This window comes from Nelumbo nucifera, chromosome 3 (genome assembly GCF_055504915.1).
Source record: "Nelumbo nucifera cultivar China Antique chromosome 3, China Antique-T2T, whole genome shotgun sequence".
NCBI lineage: Eukaryota > Viridiplantae > Streptophyta > Magnoliopsida > Proteales > Nelumbonaceae > Nelumbo > Nelumbo nucifera.
The window spans coordinates 40661637-40684448 of record NC_142651.1 but is presented as its reverse complement, the minus strand read 5'-3'; the positions used below and the strand labels follow the sequence as shown (position 1 = coordinate 40684448).

General features: G+C 39.0%; 1 protein-coding gene across 1 annotated transcript in view; it reads left to right on the top strand.

Annotated features, from left to right (window-relative positions):
• The window catches only part of LOC104603984 (ATP-dependent zinc metalloprotease FTSH 11, chloroplastic/mitochondrial-like), an 89053-nt gene extending 66683 nt beyond the window's left edge, over positions 1 to 22370 (top strand). Inside the window, 4 exon segments of the mRNA XM_010268177.3 lie at positions 214 to 495; positions 871 to 960; positions 14531 to 14584; positions 21882 to 22370. Of these exon segments, the coding sequence (XP_010266479.2) occupies positions 214 to 495; positions 871 to 960; positions 14531 to 14584; positions 21882 to 22025 (570 nt within the window). The 3' untranslated portion in view covers positions 22026 to 22370.
• The last annotated feature ends 442 nt before the right edge of the window (positions 22371 to 22812 follow it).

The window sequence follows — 22812 nt, the reverse complement described above, 5'->3', positions numbered from 1 at the left end:
TCTATTTCTAGCCAAAAATAGAATTTCTTTATGGCAAGAAATGGCAAGAAACAGAAGCAAGCATGCCCTTTGTATCTCCTAGGTTGGGGTCTCATGAATCCTTGTATGGTACTTCTTTCCCTTGGCATGCACCATGTGCAACTATCTCATGATTTCCTGTTTTTAGAAATCAGAAAAGGATAGTTACACTGAAAGAATTGTTCCTTTTTCCAGCTCACCGCATATCATGAGAGTGGTCATGCAATTGTTGCATTTAATACTGATGGCGCACACCCTATTCACAAGGTGACAATAATTCCACGAGGTTCTACACTTGGTATGGTTACCCAACTTCCTTCAAATGATGAAACATCAATTAGCAAGAAGCAATTATTAGCACGTCTTGATGTCTGTATGGGAGGGAGAGTTGCCGAAGAACTTATCTTTGGTCAAAAACATATTACAACCAGAGCAAGTAATGACCTGCATTCAGCTACTGAGCTTGCACAGTATATGGTAATTCTCAAAGCTCTATCACAATTTTCTGCAATTTTAATAATTTACCATTCTTCCAACTTCCAAGTATTTTGGAAATATTAGAATCTTTAATTGTATTACTTTAAGTCAAATATTTTTTTCATTAAACTTTATCCTAATAATACATTTAGGTTTTGATGGTCATGCCTTATTAATTCATTAGTGGTTAAACATGTAATCTTTTTGATTGATGTATGTTATCTTTTAGAACTAAATTTCTAAATAAAATCCTTAGCCTGAGCTGTTATTAAATCTCTACGCTCATTTAACTAATGGTACTCCTGTCTCAATGTTAATTTTGTAAGTTCTATCATATTGATAAAAAAATTCTATGGCTACCATTTTGTATGCCAGGTAATGACTTGTGCGATGAGTGGTACAATTGGACCAGTTTATATCAAAGAGCGACCAGGTTCAGAGATGCAATCTCGCATTGATGGGGAGGTATCTCTCTTTGAATCTTTAGTTGTTTCACTTGTCTTGTAGAGACTGTAATCCAGAGATGTAAATTCAGTAAGAAATAATTCAGAGAAAGAAGAGAGAGAGAGAGAGAGAGAGAGAGAGAGAGAGAAGAGAATTCAGAAAAAGAATGTGGGTCAATTACACATTGCCGCCCCACTCAGCTATTTATATTAATAGTTTAAAACATAATAAACTTACAATATTGCCCCTACTATCTACTGTTAACAATTTAACATAAATAAACAGCACCTTAAAACTAACTGAAATAACTAACTTATTGACACTACTAACATGCTAACAGAAACACAACTAATATGCTAACAGCAACATAAATAACATATTATTGCTCCACAACTCTACACTCCCCCTCAAGTTGGGAGTAGATATCAATCATTCCCAACTTACATAAATCTGTTTCCAACTTGGTCTTTGGGACTACCTTGGTGAAGAGATCAACAAGTTGCATGTTAGGGGTAATATATGGAAGACCCACTTCTTGAAAAGCAACTCTCTCTCTCTCTCTCTCTGATAAAGTGTCAATCCACTTCAATATGCTTAGTTCTATCATGTTGAACCAGATTATGAGCAATGTTAATAGCTGCTTGATTATCACAATACAACATCAGGGGCTTCTCATAAGCAATGCCTAGTTCCTCAAATAGAGATCTTAACCATAATACTTCAGCCACACCATTTGTCATAGATCTGTATTCAGCTTCATCACTGGAACAAGCAACAACATTTTGTTTCTTGCTTCTTCAAGAGAAAAGATTTCCTCCTACAAAAGCACAATATCTAGAGGTGGATCTCCTGTCATCAACACACCCTGCCCAATTAGCACCTATGTAAACTTCTATTTTCATGTGACCATTATCTTTGAAGAGTATTCCTTTGCCTGGACATCTCTTCAGATAAGCAAGGATCCTCTTAACTGCAAGAAGGTGAGTAGTTCGGGGAGAATGCATATACTGGCTAACAACACTGACCGCATAAGAAATGTCCGGTCGTGGAGGCAAAGATAAAGAAGTTTCCCAACCAATAGTTGAAACATAACCTTGTCTTCATGGGGCTCTCCACCTTCTACACTTGTGATTTTGTTCAATAGGTGTGTCAGCAGGTTTAACACCTAGCTTCCTAGTTTCTTCCAAAAGATCGAGAACATACTTCCTTTAGGAGACAAAAATCTCATGTTTAGACCGTGCTACCTCAATTCCCAAGAGATACCGTAGTTCTCCCAAATCTTTGACCTCAAATTTTTGGTGAAAAAATTGCTTAAGAGAGTCAATCTCATGGGCATCACTTCCCGTCACCACAATATCATCCACATATAAAGCAAGTAAAGTTAAGGAGGAATCCATTCTCTTAATGAAAAGAGTGTGATATGATTGGGCTTGTACATAGCCGAATTTTTCAAGGGCCTATCTAAATCTATCAAACCATGCTCTTAGAGACTGTTCCAGTCCATATAAGGTTTTATTTAGCTAGCAAACCTTCTTCCCCACTTCTGTACTATAGAATCCAGGAGGTAACTCCATATACACCTCCTCTTGCAAATCACCATCGAGGAAGGAATTCTTTACATCCATCTGAAACAATGGCCATGAGAAATTTGCTGCAATGGATAGTGAAACTTTGATAGTATTCATCTTGGCTACTGATGCAAAAGTCTCCAAATAGTCTATGCCATATGTCTGTATAAACCCCTTTGCAACTAATCTAGCCTTATATCTTTTAGCGGAGCCATCAGTGTTATGTTTCACTCTAAACACCCATCTACACCCAACCGGTTTCTTCCCTTTAGGTTAATCAACTAACTCCCATGTATTATTCTTTAGAAGAGCATCCATCTCTACCTTCATTGCATCCTTCCACTCAAGTATTGACAAGGCTTCTTGCACTGTTCTAGGAATGGAAATAGCAACAATAGATGCCAAAAAGACTTATAGGATGGAAACAAATGATCGTAAGACAGAAACTAGGAGATGCAATGAGCTTTAGATGAGGCACAGTGGTGCTTCCCTTTACAGACTACAATTGGGAGATCAAGATCATCCAAAGGAGGAGGAGAAGGCTCAACAATGGGAAGTATAGGAGGTATTTCATCTGTAGTGGGAGATAAAGGAACAGTGGTACTTGGATCTGGAGCCGCAAAGGAAATTGGAGTTGGCATGGACTGTTGATGACCGAAATCAACCTTGCCTTCACCACCTGTGATACACCCTCAAATCCTGACATTTTTTATAACCCTCCTCACTACACTCCCCTTTGGTGATTAGGACGGGTAATGGAATTTCTGATGAATGAGACCCAATCTCACTATTCTCCCCCTGAGAAGAAACTCTATGATAATAGGGTACATCCTCAAAGAATGTGACATCTGTTTTCTCACAAGAATAGAGAGAGAGAAGAGAGGAGAAGAGAAGGGGAAGAAAGATGTATGAGAGTCAAAAAGTTAGGCCGACGGCGCCCAGCTTCTCTTTTATAATAATATGATGTAACAAATAAAAAAGAAATTACAAGTAGGTCCCTGGCGGCCCACCCTAAAAACAAAACTTAAATAAAAGAAAAGAACATGTTGGCAACAATCTAGGCTGATAGCAATCTAACAACAAAAATAAAACACTTCAATCCAACAACACTCCCCCTCAAGTTGGGTTGAATATATCTATCATGCCCAATTTGTCATGCAGTTCATTGTGTTGCAAGTATGGGAGCCCTTTTGTGAGAACATCAGCAAGTTGCTCCTTAGATTTAACATAAGGAGTACAAATTTCTCCCTTTTCCAATTTTTCTCTTATGAAGTGCTTGTCCACTTCAATGTGCTTGCAACTACACTTTGTTTCTTACTTCTCCATGTCATTAGATTTCCTCCTACAAAAGTACAGTTCCCACTTGTGGACTTTCTATCATCCACAGCACCTGCCTAGTCAACATCTGTATAGACTTCCACTCTCAGATGATTATGTTTGCTAAATAGCAACCTATTCCCTGATACTTCTTCAAATACCTAAGAATCCTTTTTGTTGCCTCCATGTGTGGTCTCTTAGGGGAATGCGTGAATTAGCTCAGGACCCCAACTAAATAAGCAATGTCTGGACGTGTCATGGACAAATAAAGCAACCTTCCCACTAACCTTTGAAATTGTTTCACATCTTTCGGTGGTTCACCATCTGTTATGGGCCCGGGCGTAGGATCTCGTCACGGGTCGGTCCACGGGGAAAAGCTCCTGTTTTCCCTTGTTCCTCCCCTTCCTAGCTGAACCTATCTTGGCGTCCTAGAGGGTGATTTGTCCAAGAGATCACCGAACTCTCCTTTTACTCTCTTTCTTGACTGGAAATCTGATATCTTTATTCAATAATTTCAGCTCCTTAAATAGGAGATTACAAGAGGTAAGAGTCCTCCTTGTAGGAAGACTCCTTGATAACTAAACTGCTTACAGATAAGATAGATAAGACTCCTAGATAAGACTAACTAAACTGCTTACAGATAAGATAGATAAGACTCCTAGATAAGACTCCCTACTCAAGAAGGATAAAAACTCCCTAAGATTGACTCTATACTAATCCTTATTGGAACAGATAAGATAAGAGTAAGAAAGCAGATAAGATAAGGATAAGGTAAGATGAACTGTGGCTAGCTAGATAATCTGATGAGGGTACCACGTTACTGCTGCTGCCGGCGGCGGTACTTCTCCCCCACGAATGCGTCCATAACACCATCACAATCTCCCTATTTATGACCAACATCCATAGGGGTATCTGCTGGTTTTACACCTAACTTGCTTGTGTCTTGTAACAGGTTTAGGATATAATTCCTCTGAGAAATGAAGATGCCCCTTTTTGAGCGGGCAACTTCAATTCCTAGAAAGTACTTTAGGGGTCCCAGATCTTTCACTTCAAATTGAGAAGCAAGGAATTCCTTCAACTTTTGTATTTTTGTGCTCCAGTTTCCTGTAATGATGATATCATCCACATACACTATCAATACAACCACTTGTTCCTGACATCTCTTTACAAAGAGAGTGTGATCAAACTGACATTGTTTGAACCCTACTTTCTGAACCACCATATGAAATTTACTGAACCATGCTCTAGGAGATTGTTTTAAGCGATAGAGGGACTTTCTTAGCTTGCACACTTTATTTTCACTTCCTTTGGCACAGAAACCTGGGAGTTGAACCATGTACACCTCCTCCTCCAAATCACCATTTAAAAAGGCATTCTTTATATCTAGTTGATGCAATTCCCAGTCAAGGTTTGTAGCTTATGATAAAAGAACTCGAATTGAATTCATCTTAGCTACTGGAGCAAACGTCTCATCATAGTCAACACCATAGACTTGAGTGTATCCTTTAGCTACCAGCGTTGCTTTGTACCTTTCAACTGTCCCATCTGCCTTGTGTTTCATTGTAAACACCCACTTACACCCCACTAGGTCTTTTCCTTTTGGAAGATCCACCAACTCCCATGTTTGATTCTTATGGAGGGCATTAATCTCCTCCTTCATAGCATCTATCCATTTAGGATATTTTAAAGCTTTTTCCACATTTCTGGGTATGGGGGTGCTATCAACTGTAGATAGGAAGGCACAGTGAGAGGGGGAAATGTGGTCATAGGAAACATACTGGGTAATGGGGTGCTTGGTAGTGCATGACCTGACTCCCTTTCTGTGAGCAATAGGAATGTCAAGGTCATCCACAACCGAAATAGGAGCTAGGGTATCAACAGGTGAAATAAAAGGTGTTGGACTTACCTCCTGGGAATTTGATGGTGTTGGTTGCTCAGTGTTTGGTGGCTTCACATCTTTGTCACATTGCTGATCTCTATGGTGTTTACGTTGGAAGACACGAAAAGGAGTAGGATCCAGAAATAGTAGGGGGTGCTCACGATTCAGTGGGCATTTTTTGGAACCGAACCAGTATTACCGGTTTTTGGAAAACCGATAACCAAAGCCAGTCGATTAATGGTTGGCCGGTTCGGTTCATCGGTTTTTTGGTTTTTTAGTTTTTACAAGATATATTATAAAAATATATATAAATATATAATAAATAATGTATAATATATTATAAATATATATATATTTATATATAATGCATATTTTTTAATTTATAATATAAAAAATATATTTAATATACATAAATATATATAAAATATATAGAAATATGTGTATATCGGTACCTTAGGTTTTTCAAAAACACCGAACTGACCGGTTCGGTTTCGGTCGATTCGACTTTTCGGTTTTTTTGCTCACTCCTAAGAAATAGAAGGCCAAGAGACTTGACGGACCTGGACATAGACCTGCTTCTCTTCCACATTACTCTCCCCTTGAGGAGAAGCAGGGAAGAACAGTTCAGACTCAAAGAACGAGACATCCATGGAGACAAAGAACTTATGACCCATAGGATCAAAGCACTAGTAACCCTTTTGTAAGGAGGGATACCCCAGAAAGATACAAGGAATAGACCGAGGATCCAACTTACCATGGGACGAAGATAAATCATGGACAAAAGCATGACAACCAAACACCCTCATGGGAATGGAAAATAAAGGAGACTGAGGGAACAATAACTGATGAGGGGTCTTATGGTTTAATACTCTAGAGGGCATGCAGTTTATGACATAAGCAGCATCAAGTACAGTCTCAACCCAAAAACGTTTGGGAACATTCATATGCAGCATCACCCCTCAAGCTACCTCAAGGAGGTGTCTATTCTTTCTTTTTGCAACACCGTTTTATTGCGGTGTTTTGGCACATGAGCTCCTATGAATGGATCCGTGAGAAGCAAAGAACTCATTGAGCTCCCCATGGAAATATTCCTTCGCATTGTCTGATTGAAAGATTTGAATTTCAACATAAAACTGTTTAAGCACCATCCTCTAGAAATCTCTCACAATCTTTGAAACTGTCTCTGCTATGCATGGGAAATACCCATGTATAACGGGAGAAATCATCAATCAATCTGATAAAGTATTTATAACCGCCCTCTGAAATTATTATAGTAGGCCCCCACACATCAGAATACACAATATGGAAAGGAAAACCAAATCTTTTATTTACTTGAATGAAATACTGCTCTACATTGCTTACTCAACTGACATGTTTGACAATGGAAATCTTACACTGAACAGGACTTAAATAAAAATGGAAACAAAGACTTCACTATTTCAAAAGACACATGACCTAACCGATTATGCCACAAAAAAAATTGACTCTTATTTGACTGGCTATGCGACTCTGAGGATGACATTGAGAAACCAGCCTTGTTGTTGAGAGTGTAGAGACCATCCACTAAACTTCCTCTACCAATTGTCCTCCTAGAAGTTAGATCCTGGAAAACACATGAATCAGGAAAAAAGGTTACATTGCAGTTTAATGAGTTTGTGATGCTACTAACAGAAAGAAGATTTATGGGAAGTTGAGGAACATGCAAAACGTTATTTAGGTTAAGTCCATGAGGGAGGGATATTGATCCTTGGCTTGCAATGGAGGAGAATGATCCATCTGCAAGTCTCACCTTATCCCTTCTTGACAAAAGGTTATAAGACTGGAATAGGTTTGGCTTACCGGTCATGTGATTAGATGCCCCTAAGTCAATGATCTAGGGGGAGTCAGTGGCAGTGGAGACATGAAAGGCAGAGGCTGCATTACCTAATGTAGACGCAAATGAAGTAGAAGGGTTACCCAGTAGCTAAACTGTCCATTTGGCACAAGGCCCTACCATATGATTCCAAATGACTACGGAAGGAGTTAATGATATCTTCCTTGGGGTCAGAACCAATGAAGTGCTCTCGAGTAGTATCTGTTGACACCCCAGTAGACTGAGTTTCTTGGGTTGCCACATTTGTTGTATTGTGTGATATATTAGGCTTCTTCTGACCCTGTGCCTTACCCTGGTCTTGGTTCTTAGAACCCACTTTGGCCTCCCATGGATCTCCCAGCATGTGTCACGTGAATGTCTTGAACGCCGGCAGTGGGTACACAATACCTGGTCCTTATCATCAACTTTCTTTGAGTCATTTTTCTTTCCCATATTATTACCACCCATTGCAGCTAATACTACCTGTTGCTCCCCCTCAGTTGTAACCATCACACTCCGCCTACTTTCCTCGGGCTGAACAAGGGCATACACCTCTTGGACTGAAGGCAACTCTTTACTTCCTAAGATCTGAACTCTAAGTGGTTCATATACGGGGTTTAGTCCCAACAAAAAGGCAAAAACCCGTTGCTGAGAAACCAACTTCTTATTGGCTCTAGCATCATCATCACATTTCCATTCTATAGCCTGTTAATGGTCCAATTCCTTCCATATTGAGGTAAGGGCTGAATAATAGGTTGACAAGCTACGGTTCCCCTGTTTACAGGTTGAGGATTCAACTTGTAACTAGTAGATTTTGGCATAGTGCCTTTGTTCAATAGGTGGTTTTGGCTTGTTCCCATATCTCACTCGCAGTGTCTGCCCACATAAAGTTCTTCTTCACATCAGACAGATTCCATGGCTGCAAGAAGCCAAGACGTCACCATATTGTTTTCTTGGTCCCACTGATCATGTTCAGCAGTCCCACTCTTGGGTTCTTCACTCTTCCATTTATGTAACCAGTTTTTCCCCTTGTTGTTACATAAAGTTTTACACCTTTAGCTCACTCCAGGTAGTTCAGGGCCTTCAGGCCGTTTAAAGGAGTAATTGGCATTGGAAATACCATACTTTTAGCCCCCATACCAGCTATACTATGTGTTGTTGTAACCCCAGATGAGGCAGAATCATCATTCGCCATTGGCAAAAGCAGGTCTACAAGTCAAAATCAAAGGCTGCAGGTGTACAGACCAGTCCTTACACAAGTACTACTTCTCACAGTCACACTTAGGGCATAAAACCCCACAAATTACTTCTGAAATAAAGTGCACACTGCTGAGGTCTACTGGCAGAAAGTAAACAGTCCAGAACCAATCTACTACCAGTTCAGAAAAATTGAAAAATAGTCACCATTGGACTACACACTTCACACACCAATCAATCATAGCACATACCTATGATAAAGGGGATCACACACCCTGTACAGCACCTGTACGAAGATGTAAAACCACGACTAAGCCTTCACAGCATCAACCGAAAAGGAGAAAAGAAGTTTCACAGCATCAGCCTCCTACTAGGGTTACCTTGGTGCTACAATCAAGGAAGAACCCAGATAAAAAACGACAAGAAGTAGTTCTGATCAAACAATTAGGGTTTCTTGTCCTTACTGTTCAGGAAATCAGAAATCTGGGTTGAATGGATATGATTCAGAAGAAAAAATGACTCCTATTGCCCAGATTTGTGCTTTGATACCATGTTTTCTCACAAGAATAGAGAGAGAGAAGAGAAGAGAAGGGGAAGGAAGATGTGTGAGAGTCAAAAAGTTAGGCTGGTAGTGCCCAGCTTCTCTTTTATAATAATATGATGTAACAAATAAAAAAAAGAAATTACAAGTAGGTCCCTGGCGGCCCACCCTAAAAATAAAACTTAAATAAAAGAAAAGAACATGTTGACAGCAATCTAACAACAGAAATAAAACACTTCAATCTAACAATAACATCTATAGAAACAAACCGTTTCCCAGAAATAGGTCCATAGCAACAATATCTTTTTTGATTTTGTGCATACCCAAGAAAAATACATTTTGAGGCTTTAGGATCAAATTTTGAGCGATGAGGCCCAAGAATTTGAACAAAGCAAGTACATCCAAAGGTCTTAAGAGGAATAGTAAACAAGTCCTTATCGGGATATAATAGGCTAAATGGAATTTTCATGTCTAGGACCTGTGGAGGAACTCAGTTGATGAGGTACACAGCGGTATGGATAGCATCCCCCCAAAAACATGTGGGAACATTAGAGTTCAGCATAATGCTTCTAGCCACCTCCAATATATGCCTATTTTTCCTTTTAGCAACCCCATTTTGCTAAGGTGTATGGGGACAGGTGCTCTGATGAATAACCCCATGATCAAGGAAATATGAAGCCAATGGTTTTGGAAAATACTCTTTAGCATTTTCGGATCTGAAAATTTTGATTTTGACTCCAACTTGGGTCAAAACCATTTGATGGAAAATCTGAGTCAGGGTAAGGAGTAAGGACCTCATCTCGAGAGCTCATAAGACAAACCCATGAAAAACGAGTATAGTCATCAACAAACAACAAAAAGTATCTGTATCCCCCCATAGTAGTAATGTGATATGGTCCCCAAACATCAGTATGCACAATTTCAAAAGGAATACTACTTTTATTGCTTAAATAATAGGTTGTTCTACAATGCTTTGCAAGTTCACAACTTCTACATTTTAAACTAGACATTTGAACTGACTCAAACAAACTCTTCAAAGACCTAAATGACAAATGACCTAACCAATTATGCCAAAGCATAACCTGGCTCATAGAGTGAGAAACTAATGACCTCCTCACTTCTTTATCTTCCCCATGTGAATGTCCTCTAAGTAGGTAGATTTCATTCATCTCACGACCAATCCTAATCACCTTCCTGGTCTCCAAATCCTGAAAAACACATCGATCAGGAAAGAAGTCACTAAACAATTTTGATTTTTTAGTGATGCTACTAACCAAAAGCATATTAGTACTAAGTTTAGGAACATGCAAAACTAAAAACAAGGAAATGGGATCAAACAATCTAATGCCTCCCTTGCCAGAAATGGGAACAAGGGAGACATCAGCAATAAACACTTTGTCTCTGCCAGAGGATAAGCAATAAGTAGTAAACAATGAGGATAAACTAGTCATATGGTCAAATGCACCTAAATCTATAACCCAACAAGGTTCATTGTTACTTGGGGCTGAAGCATGATATATTGAAGCCCTTGTACCTGAATGAGCAAATCCTAAAGTGGGAGTCGCAGATGTTGTAGCTAGTAACTGAGATGAGGAGGTTGAAGTGCCGACTTCACTTTCCAACTGAGTCAGAGCAGCTCAGACAGAAGCTAAAGTGTCTAAGGATGTGGCTCTTGTGCTAAAGGGTGATACACCATCAGTAGTAATTGCCACATTGGCATTCCCCTTTTTTATTCTGAGCTTTTCTAGAATTAGATGTGGATACAGCTTCCAACAAGTGTCCCTGGTATGCTTCGGTTTCTTGCAATGATCACAAACTAACTCCCTCTTGTCTTCTTTCTTCATATCCCTTTCCTTGTCACCTGCATACTTCGGTTTCACTACTGTTAGGGCTGATTCCGTAGGTTGATATTGTAACATAACCTTTCTCCTACTTTCTTCAATGTGCACTAAGGAATAGGCCTGAGACAAGGTCTCACTCTCTCTGATGAGCAGTTGTTGCCTCACAATATCATATTTTGAATTCAAACCAGCTAGGAATTCAAAAATCTTATTGGTTTCAACTTGTTTTCTGTATGTTTGTGCATCCTTCTGACTTTCCCATTCAATTGTCTCTAGGTGATCAATTTCATGCCACAAAGATTTCAAAGTAGAAAAGTAAATTGAGGCTAGTTTCTCTCCTTGCTTAAGATTATTGACTTCACATTTCAGCTCATTGGCCCTAGCAACATTAAGTGGCTGGGAGTAGGTTTCTCTCATGATGTCCCAAATTTCCTTAGTAGTTTTGGCCCACGAGTAATTTCGGCTAATATGAGGCAGCATGGAATTACACAACCAAGTCATGACCAAATAGTTCTCCTAAACCCATTTGGCATATAATGGGTCTTCCTTGGATGGTTTCTTTACATCCCCAATCACAGCCTAATAACCATCATAGTTGACTAAGCCCATTCCAAGTAATTTGATCCATCAAATTTGACAGTGGTAATCTGAAAAGTATTTCCAGTCATGTTTCCATCCCCCAAACACCTTCCCCTTGAGCCTTTAACTCAGGTCCTGCCATCTCTATTAAGTAATTTATGAAAAATAACTCTTTTTTAATGCTGAAAATGAAGAAATTATCACCCAGAAATTGCTAACAGCCAACTTGGAAAGTTGAAAAAAGGTTTAGCCAACTTGGCTAGACCCTTGGACTGGGGAGAGGTCCCTTAAAGAGTTGTTTCCTACTTTGTTCAACTTGGCGGCTAACAAAGAGGTGCTGGTAGCCGATTCTTTTGTTCAGAGGGGAGAAAACATTTGCTGGAACCCTCCTTCAGAAGGGACTTCAATGATTAGGAGATTCAACAGACAGGGGATCTTCTAGCTTTGCTTCAAGATCAGACTCTGAACTTGCAAAGCCAGGATTCAAGCAGTGATTTAAAAGGTGCACCTAGGTGTACAGGGAAGGTGCATTTTAAGATATGTACCTCGCCTAGGTCCTAGGCACACCCCTTTCAAAAGGCGCACACCTGATGCGCCTAGGCATGCGCCTGATGTTGTTCATTCATTCATTGCAATAAAATATCTTCTTAAAAGGCAATGGAAGTTATAAAATCATTATTTTTTATGTGAGAAATAAGAATTTCAGACCCTAACATAGACTCGTTCGGGCTTGCCTCGAGGGGCGTGCTACAAAGGCGACTCATAGAATCAAGAATGCAATATGTTTTATATCACATTAGCTACTTGAAGCAATGCAATTAAGGAAGAAAAGAGATTGTGGGTTTTAGATGCTTGAAAATGCTTTATATGTTTGCTTTTATTTTTTAATTTTATGTTTATGTATTTTAATTTTAGATAATAGGTTTTTAAAACATTTATTTTAAAATTTAAGTTTATATTTTTTATTAACATTATGTTTAATATTTTTTGAATTCTTTTGCATTTTTATAAAATTTTTGGCTTTTTTGAATTTTCTGACTTTTTTTATTTTTTAGCTTTTTTTTGTAATTTTGTGCCTTTCTTAAAAAGGCATGCACCTCACCTTGCGCCTTGCACCTCAGGCACAAATTGGCCCTTGCGCTTTTAAAACACTGAATTCAAGAGTGTGGAAATGGGAGAAATTGGGAGTATTCTCAGTTAAATCCTTCTACAGATTTTTAGTAGGTGTAAATGGTACATGTTTTCCTAGCCAGGTCATTTGGGGGACAGTGGCACCCATGAAAGTTAAATTTTTTGCTTGGGTGACAGTTTTAGACAAATGCCTAACAAAAGAAATGTTGTTGAAGAAAGGTTTTCCATGCAATGACTTGAACTGCAACCTGTGCAGTGGGGAGATGGAATCAGTTAATCATCTGTTTTTACATTGCGAGTTCATAGGAGAGATATGGAACTATTTCCTAAAGTGCTTAGAGGTCAGCTGGAGTATGCCTGCCTCAGTTAAAGAATGCTTGGAGGCTTGGCACATACCGGGGATGACAAAGAAGGGGAAGTTGTGCTGGTCCTTTTTACCTCTGGCTGTTTTGTGGGCAGCATGGACTGAAAGGAACAGTAGGACTTTTGATCACACAGCTTCTACTGAAGCTGAGGTCATTAACAAGACTATTGAGCTGCTTAGGATCTGGTTGTCTATACATACAGGTTTTAAAGAAGATACATTTGACTGTAATTTTTTTAAGGTGGCCTTTTTTTGAGGTCCTGCTTATGTTTTGTACAGTTTCTCTTTGTACAAAGGACCGTTGATTAATATAATTATACTTAACATTTTCTAAAAAAAAAAGCTTTAGCAAACACCCAGAAATGTTGAAACAGACCTAATAATCTCCCAAAGATTATTTTCAATCAATCTGGAATGCTAAAACAGATCTAACTGTTACCCAGAAACTAATAACAGTCAGAAAACTGATCGTGGGTTTGGGAAAACCCTAAAAAAATCCAGAGAAATCAGAAAGAACCCAGCCGCTCCTTCCAGATCACTCTAATCAGTTTCTGATTGGTGTCGATCTCAAAGAAAAATTGAAACTTACCCAGAACAGGCTGGCCGCCACTTCCAATCCTCAGTCTGAACCCTAATCTTGAATTCTTTCCTTCCCTTTGATTCTTCCTGATCACCGGACACTTTCCAGGGCTCTACAATCCCTTGAAAACTGCTGCACTCTACCAGTAATCTCCAAGAACCAGCTGATGGACCATTGTTGCTAAAACTTCCAACCCTAGGAAGTTCTCATGCAATGGGCCTGATTAGACTCAAATGAGAAACTCTAAGTTGGTTCTGATACCAACTTGTCTTGTAGAGACTGTAATGTAAATTCAGTAAGAAAAAAATTCAGAGAATAGAAGAGAAAGGAGAGAGAGAGAGAGAGAGAGAGAGAAGAAGAAGAAGAAGAAGAGAAATCGAAGAGAAAGAGAATTCAGAAAAAGAGTGTGGGCCAATTACACATTGCCGCTCCACTCAGCTATTTATCTTAATAGTTTAAAACACAGTAAACTTACAATATTGCCCCTACTGTCTACTGTTAACATAAATAAACAGCAGCTGAAAGCTAACTGAAATAACTAACTTATTGACACTACTAACATGCTAACAGCAACACAACTAACATGCTAACAGCAACATAAATAACATATTATTGCTCTACAACTCGATAGTTTCATTGATCCCATGCTTGATGTGATTATGGTAAACATCCTACGAATCTGGAACTACATTTCCAAAGCTACAAACAATGCAGTTAAAATAATATATTTTAAACATTGCAGGTGATCAAAATCCTGAGAGAAGCATATTATCGTGTTAAAGCCCTCCTAAAGAAGGTATGTAAGATTAGTTTTCTTCATTATTTTACATAAAGAAAATTGAGGTCCTGTCCTACTCAAAAGGATGTGTTAAGGCATAACAGGATTTGAAATTTTAAATGGAAACATACCTGCCCCAATCATTTTTTTTCATTTTAGAGGGGGTTTGAACTTGGAACATGGTAAAATTATAGGCAGAGGAAACAAAGTCCTAGACTATTTCTATGTGATAGTGAATCAGCCTTGACAGCTGTCAAGTCATTAGTCTTAGGTTGTCAACTGTCTTTGTCGTGGAACATAAAGACAGCCCTGGTAAAAGGGCAAAAGGTATCCTATTTAATGAGTGTATGTATTGGATAATCCTTGGACTAGTATAATATAGATACCACTGTTTCACTAATCCAAAATGTTCAGTTTTTTAATACTAAAAATCATTCCAATTGGGTTGTTGAGAGTGTAGGGGCATTTATTTCCTTTAATGTTTTTCGTATTTGGGTGCCTATTCAAGGGCCCCTTTGTAGTTTTGCTCAATATGTTAAATGAAAGGTTTCTTGGTGTGAACAGTAACACACCGATTATTCTTGACAAAACCTCTTCTTCTTCTTTCATCTTTGAATACTTAAACTTGGTATCAAAGCATCGTAAGATCAAGGAAAGCATCATCTGTTGGTCATGACTCACAAACCAACCTACTGACGTCAGCAGTCCATACAGTCAGTGGCGTTCGTATGTGTTTGTGATGCCCGTTGATGTGCCTTGTTTTAGAGGAATTTTGATATAGCTTCCATGGAGGTTTGAAGTTGTTTTATATTTTTCTTGGATTTTTTGGATGGAAATTGGCGAAAAATCCAGATCTAGAGTTTAGGGCTTGCATGCTCATATGGTGGGTCGGTTGCTACTAAAACCTTGTGTTTGAATCGTGGTAAATTTCTGAGACTGCAGGAAGTAGTCCCAGATTTTTTGGAGCCCTAAAACATTTTTGGGAAATTTTTTTCTTCCCCTATTTTTCCTTGTTTTATTGTTGTAGCCCACATTTAACCTTGAGGGAAAGGTGTTTGGGTGTTCAGCTAGTGTTGGAATACTGTGGTGCTGGTGAGGAAGGTGTTTTTAGAAGGATAGTGATCGATGGACTCACACAAAGATGTTCTCATACCTACCTATCTCCTCCCAAGAAGTAATGACAATGTGGGTGTAAGTACATGTTGTTCACCATGACTGCGATGGCAATGAAGGCACCAAACTAAAACCGAAGAAACACTCACGGCGACACACAAGCCAACGAGGACCTGCGGCGAGTTCACAACTCGTCATGAACCTGCGATGAGCTCAAAGCCACCACAGGCTGGCGATAAACGAAAATACCATCAACCAAAGCTACTTGTAACAGGACATCCAGTAGGATTAAGTAGGACACGCCAAACTAGTTCTAACGCTACCCACGTCACGTCAATATAGGAGACCCGTGAAAGGAAGTAGCACACATGTACTATGAGAATCCTTAGATGAAAGGAAATTTCGTCTTGGAGAGATCTCATGAGACACACGGCGAACCCCTAGCAGTGTCCCCCTAATGACCAACACCAAATCAAAGATCACCTTTTCAAATAGGAATCCCTTTTGGCTCCTTCGCTTTAGGACCTCAGGATCTCTCCTTATAAAAGGGGGTGTGAATCACAACAAACACACGACTCTATCGATAGAAGTTTGTAGTCTACCCTTGCTCCTAGCCTTCCTTCATCCTTCAAGGAGACCACCACACTTAGCCTTACCACACCACTTACAGCGAGAGGGCAGATTACTAATGTAAAACTTGATGGAACAAATTTTCTTGAATGGTCTCAATCAGCTAAGCTTACAATCGGAGGAAGAGGTAAGCTTGGGTTTATTATCGGTAAGGAAGCTTAGCCGAAACCTAAAGATCCAAATTATTCCAAATGGGAACAGGATAATATGTTGGTTATGTCATGGCTTGTATGCTCTATGCAGTCTCATATTGCTTGCAACTATATGTTCCTTCCAACAACAAAGGACATTTGGGACAGGTTAACTGGAACTTATTCTCAAGTGAAGAACACTACTAGAATCTATTAGTTGCGAAGAGAAACATGTAATATGTGACAGGGGGAGAAATCAGTGGCCATGTATTTCTCTTCCTTACAATCAGTTTGGGAAGAAATGGATCATTTAGAGGCTTTGGAGTGGAAGGATCCTATTGATGCTGAACAATACAGGAAGTACATTGAGAAAAACTGAATTTTTTATTTTCTTGTTGGATTGAATGATGATTATGACTTCACCAGGCAACATATCCTTGGTGTTGATATTTTGTCACTCTCCACAACATATTTTCTGGTGCAGAATGAAGAGAGGAGGAATGCTATGATGCAAGTACCTGTAGGTGAGTACACAGCTCTTGTGTCCATAAAACCCAAACAGAGTTTTGGTAAACCTGAAGAGGTAGTTTGTGAATATTGCGAGAAGCCAAAGCACACCAAGGATGGGTGCCGAAAACTAAATCCCCACCTAAAGCCTAAGAATTTTAAAATTAGAAAGAAGGTAAATATTCATGTTGCTACAGCTAGTCATGATTCTTAGACTCACATGCTTAAGGGAAATTCTTCTGCTCAGGCATCTACTAATGACACCTCTGATGTGATGTAAAAATTGAGAGGCATCTTACTTCATGCTGAAAAGAGCGGGTTGCCTACATTTGTTGGTTCACATACACCTTCTAGTGCCTTGGCAAAATCAAGTACTACACTTATGTGTCATGCCTGATCCTCTAGCTCTTGGATAATTGACATAGGAGCTAGTGATCATATGATTAGTATGCCTTCTTACTTTACCACTTACAAACTTTTTTCAGGGAAAGGTAAGATTACTATTGCTAATGGGTCTCAGACCCCAAAGTCGGGTTTGAGTGAAGTTAAATTTACCAACAACCTTTCTCTAAAATTTGTTATCCATGTCTCACAACTGCATAGAAATATCTTATATGTTAGCTCACTTACAAAGTCTCATAATTGTTCTATAACCTTCTTTCCATCCCATTTTGTCTTTCATGATCTGAGTACGGAGAAGACGATTGGCAATGGACATAAAGCCAATGGAGTTTATCTTCCTGATCAGTCTCCAAAGTTGGGGTTAATGTTCAGTCTAACTCCTAGCATGATGAGAAACTAAGTCAATTGGAATTGTGGCATCACTGTCTTGGGCATGTGTCTTTTGGTTCATTGAAGTTTTTGTTTCCTAGTTTGTTTGAGTCTTTGTCTAGTTTTGGTCTACAGTGTAAAGTTTGTCAACTATCAAAGCAATGTAGAACCATATATTTTGCAAGTAACAAGAGAAGTAATGTTGCTTTTCATGTAATACATACTGATGCTTGGGGACCTTATTCTATTCCATGTATGGGGGTGGCTATAAATATTTCATTCTCTTTCTCGATGACCACTCGCGGTATACCTGGTTGTATTTGACGAAGAGTCGAGATGAAGTTCTTTCAATTGTAAAAGCTTCTTCAGTATGGTGGAAAACACGGTTTGAAAAGAAGATTAAGATTATCAAATTTGACAATGCCAATGAATACTTTGAGAAGCACTTACAAACTTTCCTTGAAGAGAAATGAGTAATTCACCAGAGTTCCTATCCTCATACTCCCCAACAAAATGGGGTATCAGAGAGGAAAAACAAACATGTGGTTGAAGTTGCTAGAGTATTGTTATTCTAGATGCATGTCCCAACTCGATTTTGGGGGGATGTTGCACAAACAGTTGTATATCTTATTAACAAACTTCCCTTGCAGACCCTTCATCTCTAGTCTCCTCATCAGCTTCTTTTCACTAATGAGGATACCTTCTGTCTTCCTCCTAAGGTCTTTGGGTGTGTCTACTTCATCCATGACACGAGTCCTTCTAGGTTGAAATATGATCCAAAGTCTATCAAGTGTGTTTTCTTGGGATAATCTTTAGTCCAAAAAGGGTACTGTTGTTATGACCCTTGTTTTGGAAAAAGGTATGTGTCCAAAGATGTCGCATTCTCTGAGTATACTCCCTTTTTCTCCTCCTCTCGTCCTTCTCTTCATAGGGAAAATGTTTGTGAAGATTGGACTCCTTTTTGTATGTCGATTCCTATTCCGACTGCAATTGATGTTGTCAATCCTTCTTCTCCTCCTCTTCCTCCCTTGGTGACAATAGTACTCCTCCTATACCTCCTATTCCTCGGTCTTGGCATCAGTGGTTTGTCAGACGGAAAAAGAGGATGACTCCAAAGATTGAATGTCCATTACAATCTAACTTCCTGGATTCGGGTAATTTGGATTCTAAACCTCTCCCTATTTCTGATGCTTATGTTGAATCTGTTACTAAGCCTCCTAGTGTGGATTTTGACCTTAACCTTCCTATTGCAGTTCGTAAAGCAAAAAGGACATGTGCTAAATATCCTATCTCGATTTATGTCCCTTATAATACCTTATCTCCCTCTTATTATGCTTATTATGCCTATATCTCTTTCGTTGCTTTTGTTTTTATCCCTCACAATGTTGCTGAGGCAGTGCAGTTCCCTCATTGGAAGAATGCTATGAACCAAGAAATAGAGGCACTTGAAAAAAACCAGACATGGGAAATTGTTTCTATTCCAGAAGGAAAAGTTCTTGTTGGATGCAAGTGGGTTTACACAGTGAAGTATAAAGCTGATGGCTCAATTGAAAGGTATAAAGATCGACTTGTGGCAAAAGGGTACACTTAGTTTTATGGCATTGATTACCAGGAAACCTTTGCTCCAATAGCTAAGATGAATTCAATATAAGTTATCATGTCTCTTGCTGCCCACTATTCTTAGCCCCTGTATCAAATGGATGTTGAGAATGCCTTCCTTAATGGCAACCTTCAAGAAGAAGTTTACTTAGAACTTCCTCCAGGAGTGAACATCCCTGAGAATGAAGGAAAGATTTGTCGTTTGAAGAAATTCCTTTATGGCCTTAAACAGTCCCATAGAACTTGGTTTGATAGACTCAGAAAAGTTTCCTTGAAAGTTGGCTTCTCACAATCTCAAGCTAGCCATACCTTGTTTATCAAGAGAGCAAATGGAAAAGTGACTACATAGATAGTATATGTCAATGATATTGTTATAATAAGAGGATAATATCTCTAGAATTGCTGAACTGAAGACTTTTCTTGCTACTAAATTTGAAATTAAGGACCTTGGAAATCTCCAGTATTTCCTAGGGATTGAGGTCGCAAGGTCAAAGAGGGGCATTTATATTTCTTAGAGGAAATATGTCCTTGATATGCTTCAAGAGATAGGAAAATTGGATTGTAAACCAACTGAAACTTCAATTGATCCCAATCATTAGTTGGAAGTTGATGATGGAGATTTCCTTCCTGACAAAGGTGTGTATTAAAGACTTGTCGGTCGCCTTCTTTACTTGTGTCTGACTAGACCAGATCATATGTTGTGAATGTGGCCAGCCAATATATGCACAAGCCTAGATCATCTCTAGGAATGGCAACGGGGCGGGGCGGGGATGGGGAGCCTCTCCCCATCCTTGTCCCCACGAAAATCCCCATCCCCGTCCCCATCCCCATCCCCATCCCCACGGGGATCCCTATCCCCGCGGGGATCCCCATTCCCCGTGATTCTTTATAATGCTAACCATTTTGTTTTTGTTTTTTATTTTATTTAAAAAATAAAAATAAAATAATTAACATTTACAATCGTATTAGAAAATATTCAATCATATTCAACTATATTTTTAAAAATATTAATATATAGATGTATGTTTACATATTTAAATACATAACGTATGCATACATATATATATTAGTGGGGATCCCACGAAGCGGGGATCGGGGTCCCCGCGGGGCGGGGAGTGCTCTCCCCATTCCCGCTAATGGGGATGAAAATTTCCCCATCCCTGTCCTTGCCCCATTCGGGGCGAATCCCCACGGGGATCGAGGAAATGGGGAAAATTGCCATCCCTAATCATCTCATATGCAAGCAGTGAATAGAATATTTGCCTATTTGAAGGGGTGTTGTATTCTAATCATGGGCATCTGAAGGTAGAGAGGCCTATTCTGATGTTGACTGGGCAGGTTCTATTGATGATAGGCGGTCTACTTCTGGTTATTGTACCTTGGTGGGTGGTAACGTATCTTGGAGAAGTAAGAAACAATCAATCGTGGCTCGATTTAGTGTAGAGGCAGAGTACAAAGCTATGGCTCATGGAGTTTCTAAATTGTTGTGGCTGAAGGATTTATTGACAGAAATGGGAGTGCATATTGATATTCCAATGATATTATATTGTGACAATCAAGTTGCCATAAACATAGCCCACAATCCTATTCAACATGATCGTACAAAGTATATAGAGGTTGATTGATATTTCATTAGAGAAAGAGTTACCAGTGGAGAGATTTGTTTACCTTTTGTGGGGTCTGAAGATCAGTTGGCTGATTGTCTTACTAAAGATGTCCCCAAATCAAAGCTTGACAACAATTTAAACAAGTTGGGCATGACAAATATCTATGCTCAGCTTGAGGGGAAGTGTTGAGTGTAAGGGCATTTATGTCCTTTTATGTTTTTTGTATTTGGTCGCCTATTCAAGGGCCCCTTTGTAATTTTGCTCAATATGTTAAATGAAAGGTTTCTTGGTGTGAACAGTAACATACCGATTACTCTTGACAAAACCTCTTCCTACATTAGGTCTAAATATTTCTTGTATTAGTTTAAAAAGACATAGGTACTACCATACCATGGTAATACTAGGGCTACTGATTTGCACCCATTTAATAATGGTAGAAGTTAAGACATAGGTATACTTTTCTCTTTCTTAAACAGGTTCTTTTGTCTAACAAGTAGGGGTTACTAGGGGTGATCATGGGCTGTGTTGGGCCAAGCTTTGCACCTATGATAAGGGCTATATCCTAGGCCTGGGCCTGAACCATAAGTCCGGGCCTAGGCTGGGCCGAGCTTGATTCCGGGTATAATATTTTATATTGAATAGCATATAATATGTATATAAATTTATTTTATACATTATATAATATAGAATATTACATCTAATATATATTATGTGTTATATTATAATATTTATATATAAAATATATAATATAACATATGTACATATGTACATATATACTTTATGTATAAAATACATATATTTAAATATATGCAGGCCCGAGACAAGCTGAAATGACCACCCCTAGGGGTTACCCATGCTGCTGAGAAGGGGGCACTAATAAATTATGGTTGTCTTTTTTTCTCCCTGGATAGGATAGGAAGGATTGTGGAGTAATAAATTATGATTCTGCATTTTCAGCATGAGAAGGCATTACATGCACTGGCAAATGCCCTTCTTGAGTATGAGACACTCAGTGCAGAAGACATAAGACATATACTTCTACCTTATCGGGAAGGGAGATTCTCTGAACAACAACAGGCAGAAGAGTTTGCATTGACTTAGAATCCAACAATCTAGGCCTCCACCAACTGTAAGGGAAGCAATGTTCAATGTATTCAAAGTATGACAGGTAATTTACATAATTTGATTTTCTCCTCTGCAAGTCCTTTCTTTTTTATTATATATTAAACTTTAAGCAACACCCTGCCTCCCCCCTTCACCCATGAAGCAAAATAAGGAGAAAGGAAAAAACACAAATGAGATCACAACACAGACAATGTGAATCTGACTATTAATTGTTGGTGAACTATGAAAAACTGTTAATGTTATCTGAGCAGTCGAGAATGATCAACTTTAACTCAGGTGCTGTTTCATAGGAAATTGTCAGTTGGTAATATTCATCCACTATTTTTTTAACTGCCACTGATCATGTTTAGGAGCTATTGCCATGCTCCTTTTAGCGATGGTTAGCTCTGCATTCTAATCAGTCTATATGACCTATTGCCTCACTGAACTTTAAATTGAATGATCATGAGGGTTTGCACACCATGGAGAACGGCTGAGATCACCTAATCTTGGGTTGACTGGCAATCAAGTGCTCAACTACAAATTAGAAATATCAAGATCAATTAGGGATTGAAAACGCAGGTAAGTAAAGCGGCATGCATGATTCTCTTTGAATGTTCTTCATAGTTGGGTTTGAGATTTGGGGACATTCTTTTTGAGGACAAGGAGTGCAAGGTCTTGACATTTAAAGGTTTCTTGCATACCCAAGTCAATGAAGCCTTGCCCCAATTATATGGGATCGGCTACATGAATCCTGTTCTGCCATTCCTCTCTTCCGTGCTAT